Below are 11757 nucleotides of genomic sequence, written 5' to 3' on the forward strand. Positions count from 1 at the left end.
GAATCAGATGTAGGGTACACAGTTTAAAATGTAGGAAACAAATGTAAACATTTAGTAAGAGAATGAATCTTTCGTAAAAAACAGTTTGTTTTAAAAAACAGTTAGTTTAGTGTAAGTCCAAACATAACTTAAAGTCAATCATACTTTCAAAATCCTTCTTTCCTTTTTAACAATCCTTTATTTCATGCTGATCAAAGACCTTCAAAGTTCTGCATTCAAAACACTCTGGCATATTGGCATTAATCGGTGACCTTTGTTTGATTATAGACACAAAACTGAAAAGAAAAAAAAGATTAAAAAGAAGATATTCCCCATTGGACGCAGAGCCGTGGACCAGGACTACACTGAATGAAGAAACAAAGGGGCTGCTTTAGGCCTGTCTCCTGATATTTTCCAACTCAGCGAAAAGCCTTTGTGCGACTGAAAAAAGTTAAGTTAAAAGCTTAGCATGGTATGTGGAAACAACTGTCCAATAGCTGTGTAATACTAGCAAATACTTTTCACTGGTCCCTATCGGAGCCACTATATTCTCCCTGTATTCACAGGGCAAACTCTCTCACCACTCCTCTCTGGCTGGCTTTAAAACAAAGTTGAAATAATTTCATTTGCAAACAAAATGGGCACATGGAAGTGGTCTGTAACGTTTTAACCAAGGCTAAGAATACTTTCTATTACATTTATAAAGCACAAAATAGATATGTATTTAGAGACACACTCTGCTTTGTATTTGAAAGCATATTCCAGGGAAGAGAATAATATTTACACTTTCATTATTGTTGTTAGAATTGTAATGCCAAAGATGGTCAATGCTGCTATTGACCTTCCCTCGTTTGAACCCTATTCAAGACAGCAGCATCCCTTTCGCAATAAAGAAAGAATCAAAATGAACTACAAAGTGAGTTCTCACAAAGATTGCTTGTCATACATTACAAATAACCTGGGGAAATACTGTGATTAAAATAGCAGGTTTATAAAGCAGGTCTGGTTGATAAACATTTGCTGTACCACATCATTAAAATGGTCAGAACATGAGGTTGACTTTCCTCGTCCCTGATTGAAGTTGCTAGTAAAAAACGCCAACACTCTCACAGCTGTTTGATTCAAGAGCTTGTTTATCATTTCAGTGAGTAACCTGACAGTACACATTCAACTACACATTCTGGTCAGAATATCTATCTAATAGATCTAATATCTAATATCTAAATCTAAATGCTGCTGCAGTCAGATCTTTGTTCAGATGGCGAACTAGAGGAGCTCATTTTTCACTTTAGAGTGAACCTTTAGAGTGTCAGTTAACTGATACATTTCTTAGGTATCTTACTGTAGCATGTTAACAGATGGATGCTATTTATCAAATAGAAAAAGGATTGAACATAAACATAACTCTGGATCAGCATTCTATAGTCAATATTATTGTTTGGCTCTCTTGTGCTTATACACTGGTACAGTATACTGTATCTGCCTCATACTCCCCAATTCTGGAATGGTGTGTCTCTCTAGTCACCATCTGGACAGCTGCAAGTCAATGTGTTATTCAGTCTAGTTTTCAGCTGTCCACTGCTCACTCAGTGCTTCAAAGACTGATTATGAATGAGTAAAGAAAGACTTAAATACTGTGCATATAGTAATGATGTATTTTCTTCCTGGTTTCATATCCGAAAGGGCTGTTCGACTATCCCCATAGGTTAACTATTTTTGGTTCCATGTAGAACCCTTTTTGGTTCCGGTAGAACCCTTTTGAGTTCCATGTAAAACCCTCTGTGGAAAGGTTCTACATGGAAGCCAAAAGTGTTTTACCTGGAACCAAAAAGGGTTCTTCCAAGGGTTCTCCTTTCGATACAGCCGAAGAACCCTTTTAGGTTCTAGATGGCACCTTTTTTTCCCAAAAGTGTATATTTGTAACCATTTGTCATGCTAGTTTGGTTTCTCCTTGAGTATGGACCAAATAAGTATTTGATGAGTACAAAGGGCAAGTTACTTGTACACTACCACTAACAGCTTTACTAAATGACATTGAGATAAGGTTTAAACTAAGTTGGAAAACTCTGACTAGCACATTTTCCAGGGGTGGTTTATTTTTTTGACAGAGGGTTCTTTCTTCCTAAAAATAAATTGCCATCAAGATGAGGGTAGTAATTTGTGATTACCGGGTGTGTCTTTGTCTCACTTAGTGAGGTACCACAGGGAGACAGTTGCATGTTGCATCAGGCCAAGAATACTCACAAAGTTTGCAGTGAGACTACTTAGAGAACTTGAGGTCAAACATTGTGTGCATGTACTGTATGTCAAAGAGAAAACGCAAGAGAAGTAACTCTAGTATTCAATGTTGGATGTTTTGGGTGACATGTTATGGTGTATGTGGATATCACAAAGACACTTCTACGTTATGTTAATTATTTCATACATTATTTATTTTGGAAAAATATTTTGTTGATTTCCTTCATGGGCAACAGTGATAAAACAATTCCAATAGCTTCTGTACAATGCTTCTTAAATACATTTATGTTGGAAAACAAAGTCACATTGACCTGAAGTGCCTTATATACATTATACATATTTGCAAAACAAACAAAATGAACTTAAATTATATCAAAATGTACTCTACAAAAACCACAAACAAATGGAACACATAATGTAATTAAATTAAAAGAATACATCTTTGAGAAAAAAGCAACAGTATTTTAACAAATTTGAAGGTAGTGTTTTCCCCTCTCTAAACCAATTCAGAAGACTGGCTCAAAGGATTTACAAATATACACTGCAGTCAGTGCATACTCATTATACACAGTAATTAACTCAGATGTGTATGTTTAAATACATATTAAAAAGCAACCCTCCATAGTGCAATGAGGTAAAAACTGTCCTCACAAGCAGTGCAACAAGTCCATATTACGCACGTTCCTGGGAAACATAACTTGTGAGAGCGCGGGCCAGTGTGGTCCAACATCCTTTTTATCTGCAGTCACTGTGCTTACTTCAGTCGAGAACCAGCTCATTCTGAATATCACTTTCAATGTCTTAGTCTCACAGCAGCAGTCACACGAAGGGAAACCTTCCCCCTGGGTTTGAGCAGCATTCACCGGAGTAAAACCTCCTGTAGAGAAGACGAGCTACACCTCAGCTGTGGTGTTACACCTGGGGAAGACAAGAGGCAAAGATGCTTTAGTTTCAGAGTGTTGAGCTTTTCGCGGACCAGTGAAAACGAAATATGCAAACTGAAAAGAGATATTAGCAGTGGTGAAAAAGAGCCTACTCAACTCACCTCAGTCGCAATGATACATTCATCTTTCTCGTCTGATATGACGTAGACTGACTGGTACTTTGTGTCATTGCACATCGATGCTTCGTTGCACGTCGACTCCTCTGGACGTTTATTTTCTGAGGCGTCACTGAGAACACAAGAAAAATAAATACATTAACATCAACATTCACCAAGACTCTTCAGACACAAGCATGACTACTCCCATATGTAGCACATCATTTATATCCAAATGTGTAGATATTCACCTCTTTAAACTTTTTCTGTGTTTATCTTCGAAATCACTGTCCGAACACAGAGATTGGGAACAATTTGATTCGGAACACTTTGCCACGCTCTTTTCTTGGTCCTCTTTCGACACATCTTCTGGCTTCAACTCATGCACCAGATTATAATCCGTTGACGAGTATCGGGACTTGTAGCCATTCTGCTCTCCTCCAGCATTGTCTGAGTGAAAGTCCACTTTCTTATTGGTGTTCTTGACCCCCGTCGTGCCGATCACGCTGACAGATAGGTCCTTGTCAGGTCGTTGACAGTTGTTGGCCAGGTTGTTCATGGTCTCACTCTCACTGTGGTTGTCTCCCTGCTGACTCCTCTGCTGCACCTTGACCCGTATGTAAACTACCAGCATGGCACAGGCCACCAGCAGCAGCAGGGCCAGGATAATCCCAGCACACACCGCGGTCCAGGGGAATGTGCCTTGGTCCTGGTCATCAGAGTATCTCTTATCAGCTCCCTCTAACCCGGGCTGTCCCTGGGGGTGCGCTGGCAGGAGGAACTGGCAGTTATGGCCGCCGTAGCCTGGCACACATGCGCACACGTAGCGGTTCTTCCTCTCATGGCAGGTGGCTCCGTTGTGGCAGGGATTGTGCTCACATTTGCTGATGGGCGAGCTGCAGTTCTTGCCGGTGTATCCAGGTGGGCAAGTGCAGGTGTAATCGCTCATGCCATCCGAGCATGTGCCACCATTCTGGCAGGGGTAGTTGGCACACTCATCAATGTTGTCCTCACAGTTGGCTCCGGAGAAGCCCTCAGGGCACTGGCACATGTAGGAGTTCACAAGGTCCATACACTGAGCACCTGGAGACATTAGAATAATATGTTAACTGTCTGTTCCAGTATTCATTCATGTCCTCATACTTACAGTAGAAAGATTCAACTGGTAAACACAGAACTGGAGAACTTTGTTTCAGCTTACCGTTGGAGCATGGGTTGGAGGTGCAGTGGTCGATCTTCTTCTCACAGTTGAATCCGGCATAGCCAAGAGGACACTGGCAATAGTATCCTCCCTCTGGGTTGTCAGCACAGCGTCCGCCATTAAAGCAAGGCCCATCGGCACAGGTCATGGCACTGAGCTCACAGTTATTGCCATAGAAGCCAGGGGGGCAGGTACATTTGTATGTGTTTTCTTGATCCTGTCAGAGGAAAGACAAAGCACTTGCTTAGCAAAAGTTACAACTCCCTAACGACTTGTTATTAACTTGTTATCAACATGCTACATTCACCAGAAGGAATGCTTGCCAGCTCTAGCATAGAAGAACCACACACTATGTGACATTACATCACTGAGAAATGCTTTCTAATGTAACTAATGAGTGGCAGCTCAGCCAAACTACTTACAGTGCAGCTTCCCCCATTCCGGCAGGGGTTGTCAGAACATTTGTTGACCTCAATCCCACAGCTGGCCCCAGAGAAGCCGGGTTTACAGGAGCAGGTGTAGCTACCCTGGCCAGTATTGGTACAAGTGGCTCCATTCATGCAGGGCTTGTGGTGTGTGCAGTAGTTGAGATCTGAAACAGACAATGGCACATGTGGCTTAGTCTTCTGAGAGTTAATGTACAGTGATATCCAGGATGTTCTACGACTTATTTTGAGGCGAAGAAAGCACACCCCACCAATGTTTTCACCAAGTTCGGATTGCAGTGTCCTATTCTCTGAACCTGATTGGTATAGTGTCTTAAAGAAGAGATACTGCCTGCCGTCTCAAAACCAGTAGAGTCTGAATATGGTGGTTAATGATAGAAGAGCACTAGTTAGTTGCATATGGGAGATAAACAGAACTCACCTTGGTTGCAGAAGAGGCCACCCCATCCCTCCAGGCAGTTACACTGCCATGGCTGCTGGCAGGTGCCGTGAAGACATCCTGGGTAGCGGATGCAATCATCACAGTAACGCCCACTGAAGCCAACTCTACACCTGTAACCACACACAATGCAAATGGTTAGATACTGGCATATATGAAACTATACCAAACTGTGATCCTGTTGACTGGTGTTTAACACAGAGCTGGACAGGTCATTGGGACTTACTTGCATTCACCAGGCTTGTCACAGAACCCGTGCTCCTCACCACAACCAGGAAGACAGATCGCTGTAATGAAAGAAACCATCACACGTGAATCATGGGAATCTAACTCATTGGAACATGTGTTTATACCAGCATAGCTTCTTTTCAGATGGGCCCTTTTCAGTAAACACTGGCTAATTCATTTCAGTGGGCTGGTGGCCCCATTAGCCATTACCTAGAAAATACGCTCCCCTTGTCACCAGGGGGACCAACATTCTGCTTAACACAGTTGCTCCCACACAAAAGATTCACACACAAAGGCTTCTTTTTCTCCTAACTATGGGTCAGAAGTCCCTTTTTTTCCTTTCTGCTCATACAGCCCCTCCCCTTAATGTCCCCGAGTCTGTGCAGATAAGAGTGGACAGCTGGTGTACATGGTGCCAGTGTAGGACAGCTGCTCCATTGTCTACTCTCACTCAGCAGCTGCCCGCTTCCAACAATGCCTCACCGCACTAAGCCAATCAACGCCAAGCGCACTGCCAAGTAGCCAATCAGGCATTACATTTAATCTATGGCACGCGTGTGATTATTCGGCAAACTTCTCTCATTTAAATTTGCCTAAACAGTAGCATAGACACCTGTTGCAACCCAAATGTTTGATAAGTGAAACTATTTGGTAATAACACATAATTTATTCTGACTAAAGACTGCAAATTAACCACATTAAGAATACTTTTGTCAAAGAAAAAGAAAAACGGATCAACAAATGTTAAAGTAGGCTAAGTATGGGAAAGGAAAAGTAAGGAGGATGCAGTCTACTTACGTTCTGTGCAGTAGGTTCCCTTCCATCCTGAGTTGCAGATGATCTCACCACGGTCCCCACAGGTGAAGTGACCGAAGGCATCATCTCGTGGACGGCAGAAAACAGAACAGCCCTCCCCGTAGTAATGCTCATCACAAACAAATCGGTAGGAGTACTTCAGCTCTGTTCTTCCACCAGTCTGTAAATCAGAGGACCACTCATCTCCCACTGTCAGATGCCTCTGAGTGGTGAAGCGACTGATCAAACGTTCAGGGTTATCTGAAAATGGTGAATACAGGAATTAGTACATATATCCCTATACATATTTACAATTAATGACGATGTACATTTGTTTGGTGACCTGTTGCACTCTATGGAATTTACCTGTTGAAAGATCATCATCGGAATCTGTGTGTAGGGCCTCAATGATCAGAGAGAATGTCCCCTGTTGAGAAAAAAAAGAAGGGGAAAAAATATAATAATGAACAACTGTGCCAAAGGGTTATAAGATGCTGAGGCACCACTGTCCATAAAAATCAGGCTATTTCACATGTGAAGGATGGCGTCTGTTAGGCCTAATAATAGAGGTGTGCCACCTTTAGGCTTCACACTTAATTCAACCACGTTCACACTTACTCATAGCTGTAAAATGAAACGTTTCGGAATTTCACGCAGAGCTGCCAATTATATGCCATCTATGAGGATGTGAAGTTTCCCACCCTGATAGCATTTGTTAAACGTGCCCAAGTCTCCCTCCTGTCCTAATATAGGCTACATTTCACGACCGTTACTGACATTGTCAATGCCCCATAAGTGGTGAGCCCTGAGCCTGCTGACAAAGCCGACATTGTATAATTTTACAAAAATGCGCTGAAACACTCACCGGCCACGTGAATCCAAAAGAAAATGGAATAGGATTGGCGAATGCTTCTGCAGTTGTTTCAGGCACTTGGAAGGAGTTTGATCCGAGGACAGGAGTCACCGCACCGCCATAGGTACAAGGGGGTTCCGGTGTTACGTTAACTTGATAATGCTTCAAGCAGATTCTAAAAAACGTTTTGCATTCACACTGCTGAATCCCAGAGGCTCCTTTGCAGCAGTTTGTATTGCCTGTCACTCCTTTCTTGTTGAGAAACTCTTGTAACTTCAACTCGAAAACGCCTGAACCAAGACCCTGTAAAAACACAATAAAAACATTAAGGTTGTAATATGTTTTCTATATGTACACATGACTAATGAATATGCCTACACTTAAATTACAAATCAATTCAAGGGAGAGTCAAATTCGCAATACCTGGCATATCAAGATACAAAGGATGACAGCTATCGCGAGCGACTGGCGTCCCATTGTGGTGAGAATATTCAATAAATAGTTAAATGTCCACGAGCCAGGGCAATTTATGTTTGACCCAGCTCAGAAAATCATCGAGAAAGTTATTTTCCGTTATCAAAATTCCCAATTAAAAAATGAGTACGGTCTTCAGACGTTTTGAATGGAACTGGAGTTTATCTCGATGCTTCTCAGTGTATCTTCATGAACAAAGTTTACAGTACAATGTAATCCTCAACAGTGGTGCTGGCGACGAAAAAATCCCGACGAAAAATGTGGGAATGAACTCGAAATTCCGTGCCAATGCGTTAATTCCAATCCAGTTATGAGATAATGCAGTTCAATACAACTTCTGATTTGAGGGTGCAAAGGAGACAACCCAGTTTTAGGGTTGCTTGTGTTTTATTTATTTCCCCTTGATTGATAATGAGAAAAAGTTGTACTGATCCAAAACACTTCCCCAATGCTTTCTCAGTTATTCTCCCTATGTAGCTATGCGTGTGTCTGATATCCCAGTCAGCCTGCGGCTGGTTATATACAGACTGCGCTGCTAGAGTAATGAGATGCAAATGAGCTACTCCCCAATCTGGCTCGAGCTGTCACAAAGGGACACTTTTCAAAACCTCCCTCTCAAAAGATCGCCAAATGGTCACTGAGCTGTAAAATGTGCAACCCTCCTTCCCCATGGCACAAAACAAAACATTCTCATTTACATTCCAACAAATTTTTTACCTTCAAGAATCCTTTACATCCCTCTCTGACATAAACCTCAAATGACATCACAGAACATCTCCACATCGTAAGACCCATGTAGGCTCCATGTACCCGCTCCAAATAGCTCAGGCCTCCAATGTAAGATTATTTCAAACTTCTTTTTCAGCTTTTCATCCCCATTTTCTCTGAAACTTTGCTTTTTATTTCATTTTTTAAATGTTGTTATTGTTTGCCAACATAAACTGTTTGTTCACACCATTACAATTAGTTTATTTAACCATAATGTAAAACTAATGGTCAACATGAATTTACATGTAATCAAAAGGAAAAATCGATCAACTATAGCCTAAACAGGTTTTCCCATAGCTCTTGAAAAATCTTGCCCAAAACTAAGGATATTATCTCGATATAATTCAATATAACCAAACTACATAAACGTAGATGCTTGCACTTTACGCATGTACAATGGGTTTCCTCAACACTTTTATAAGTTTTGAAAACTTTTAGCATCAACAGGTGAATGCTTTCATTTTTATTTATTTTTACAACTGTAAATATTGTGTTGACTTTAGGCATATATGTATAGATTTTCCATTCTTATACACTGGGCAGTAAAAACTGAGCTGGTGTGTGTCATTCGCGTGGCTGTCATTAAGGCACTTTGTTATTGTGCGGGGGTAAGAATAAGTTTCTTCTTTGTTTCTCTCAGCTGTATGTTAATTCAGGCAGCAGCACCTGCTCTCTCCACAATGTACTAGGGAGAAAGAGCTCCCCTCGGCGCACGCTGCCGTCCCTACAACAATGTCCAGTTAAAACAACAAGTAGTTTGCTATTCCAGAGAAAAAGTCATCCCTTTTTTGATTATTTCGATATTATTCAACAACTAGGCCTAGCCTATCAAATCTGGTAAACTGTCCATTCTTTTTCATTGCTGAAACTTTTAGAAACAGATTTGTGTCATGTGAAAGAGGACATCATTTGTATTGGTGGCTCTAAGCTGATTACTCTGCCTCTCTCTGGTGACACTGAGAGGGTGTGTGTGTGTGTCGGGGTGGTCTTAATTAGGACGCTAATTGAAACGGCATTTCAATTTCTGGCGGGTGGCAACAACGACATTTACATTTTTGAGCGGAGTTTAAATACAAGGAAAGCGTTGATCCCATGCGCAATTATGCTAAGTTTTTGTTTCGTGTGTTTTAATCTACTCTTGAGTTTACTAAGACATTGTGTGTATAATGTCTGACTGGTGTTTTTTTGTTTACAGTCCTTATAATGTTCAAGATATGACACATCCAAATAAAGATTTGGAATAGGTGCCTACCTTTGTACCCAAAGGAAAAGTAGGAGAGAAAACATTTAAACACTATGACTAATACCATTATTCATGTGTCTACATGGCCATATGTGTTCTAATATCTGAATTGTATTTAACCAGTTGATTCAATGCAGTAATCCGAAGGATGTGGCTCCACGTTTTTACAGGTCTTTGCTGTGTGCGCAATTCCGCGTGCTTGAGGTTTACGCATTCACCACTTCCCGCAACCCTTCTATCATCATATCGGTCTTCTATCAGGGATTTATTATATTGACGTGGCACACATTTCTCGATTACTGCAGCAAAGCGTAACTGAAAGGCATGGTGAAATCCTTCAGAATCATGCTCACTACACTTATTCTTTTCAAACTTAATTTATGCCACGCGATTCTGTCTTGGTTAAATCAAGCAGAAAGCTCCTTATTCGAACTCCCCCTTCTTTCTGAAGGTGGACTATGGGGAGACTGTTTAACTTAAGTGTTTCTATAGGGGGCTGTTGTACTTTAACTCCTGCCCACCAGTAGCTCCAATGAACAAAGGAGGGACTCGAGGTCTGACTATTCATCTTTTCTTTGCGCTTTAATTTTCATTGATTTTGAATACAAGAGGGAGCCCTTGGGGATTCTATCTGAAGGGCACGACACGCCTTTAGACGCGGACAGCCCCCCAAGCCAACCATCTGCTCCTCACCAAATGTCGTTTCCCCCCCAACTTCAACTGCATGTCTCTACTGTTTCTCTACATATTGCAGTCTTCATCCAAATTGGACTGGGAGCATGTTAAAGAGACTGCAACGGTATGATTCTGACCATATGGTTAGGGAAGCCAGAACTTTTTCTGGATAGATTGCTCGTGGGAACATAAACACTGTGAACATCACACCATAACGACCAGATAGGCCAACGCCTGAGTTGCTATGTTAACAGTACACTTCTACAACCCAATCATCAATTTAGGACCTTATTTGAAGTACCGCGGTATGGCAATTGCTCCTTTGGATCAAAAGGATGACCTGCTGTTATAACTGTGTTGCATAAATATGTTATTAGTTGTAAATAATACATGAATGTATATTGTTTTGAACAACATCAACAGACACCAGTTAATAAAAGAAGTGTCTAAAGTTTTGCTTTGTCAAATAGGCATGCAGGCAACAGGTGAGATGTGCTGAGGCATCTCTTCTCCATCGTTTCGCCTAAGTGATATAACTGAACGGGAGTACAGACATAAAACGAGGTTTGTTTAGTGCGCTGAACCTCCAGGGCTAGATTTATTTTAGGACAATGGATCTCTCGTCGGCATCCTATGTGATGCTGCAAAAGGCTTGTGTTGATTACAATGATAAAGAATCTGTCGCGTGGCTCGATTGCTTCCAGATGAAGGATAGGCAACAGCGGAGCATAATCCCATGACGACAGAAACTCAATAGCAAATCATCTGTTCGCTTTGGCCCTACCCCTATTTTAATGACAATAGCCTACCCGTGTTCTTACCTGTGATTCTATGAACGAGATGGGATTCATTTGTCTTCAAGAAGTCCGATTACTCTGGCCAGCTGCTCTGTGAGTGGACAAAAACACATTTCAAAGAGGTCGTTTTTTGTGCCCTGTATGTTGTTGGGGTCATGGGGGGAGATTGGGGTAACTTTGTTTGTGTGGGTCTGTGTGTGAGAGCGTGCGTGCGCGCGTGCCTGTATTTGTGTGCATTCTTTAGGACGGATTTGTACTGCTGAGCCACTCTTGAATTCTTTAGCAGAGTGGTGGGCAGTCGCGTGCTTTACCGAGAACATCTGCCTCTCTTCTGGGTATTTAAAAAAAAACTTGTGTGTCAAGGGTGGGTCCTTGGGGGGGGGGGGTGAAGAAAGTCAATAAAAGGTTAGAGGTGATCCACACTGCAATATCAAGAGTAGGCCTAGGTCTATACCCTAGTCATTTAAGCATATGACCATAAGAAAACCCCATATTCAATGGATTAGATGTATAGCATACATTAAGGCCTCTGGGCCTACAAACTAGAGTATGCACTGCAAAATAGTTTGCATCGTTGTATTA

The 11757-nt window shown here is 41.6% G+C and overlaps 1 protein-coding gene across 1 annotated transcript; it reads right to left on the reverse strand.

Annotated features, from left to right (window-relative positions):
- Nucleotides 1-2393: 2393 nt before the first annotated feature.
- LOC129828847 (delta-like protein D) lies at nt 2394-8180 on the reverse strand. Its single transcript, XM_055890095.1, has 11 exons — nt 7642-8180; nt 7231-7521; nt 6732-6792; nt 6369-6626; nt 5569-5629; nt 5325-5455; nt 4880-5049; nt 4458-4674; nt 3508-4339; nt 3263-3389; nt 2394-3135 (listed from the first exon to the last, which is right to left on the reverse strand). The coding sequence occupies exons 1-11, from the start codon at nt 7693-7695 to the stop codon at nt 3130-3132; spliced, it is 2208 nt and encodes a 735-aa protein (XP_055746070.1). The 5' UTR covers nt 7696-8180; the 3' UTR covers nt 2394-3129.
- Between the last annotated feature and the right edge of the window lie 3577 nt (nt 8181-11757).

This window comes from Salvelinus fontinalis, chromosome 30, assembly GCF_029448725.1.
Source record: "Salvelinus fontinalis isolate EN_2023a chromosome 30, ASM2944872v1, whole genome shotgun sequence".
Classification (NCBI taxonomy): Eukaryota; Metazoa; Chordata; class Actinopteri; order Salmoniformes; family Salmonidae; genus Salvelinus; species Salvelinus fontinalis.

Coding starts and splice junctions, on each gene's coding strand:
- LOC129828847 (XM_055890095.1), bottom strand. CDS start 7,695: ATGGGACGCCAGTCGCTCGCGATAGCTGTCATCCTTTGTATCTTGATA. Junction 5,456..5,568: donor GACAAGCCTGGTGAATGCAA/GTAAGTCCCAAT, acceptor GTGTGGTTACAG/GTGTAGAGTTGGCTTCAGTG. Junction 5,050..5,324: donor TGGCCTCTTCTGCAACCAAG/GTGAGTTCTGTT, acceptor TGTCTGTTTCAG/ATCTCAACTACTGCACACAC.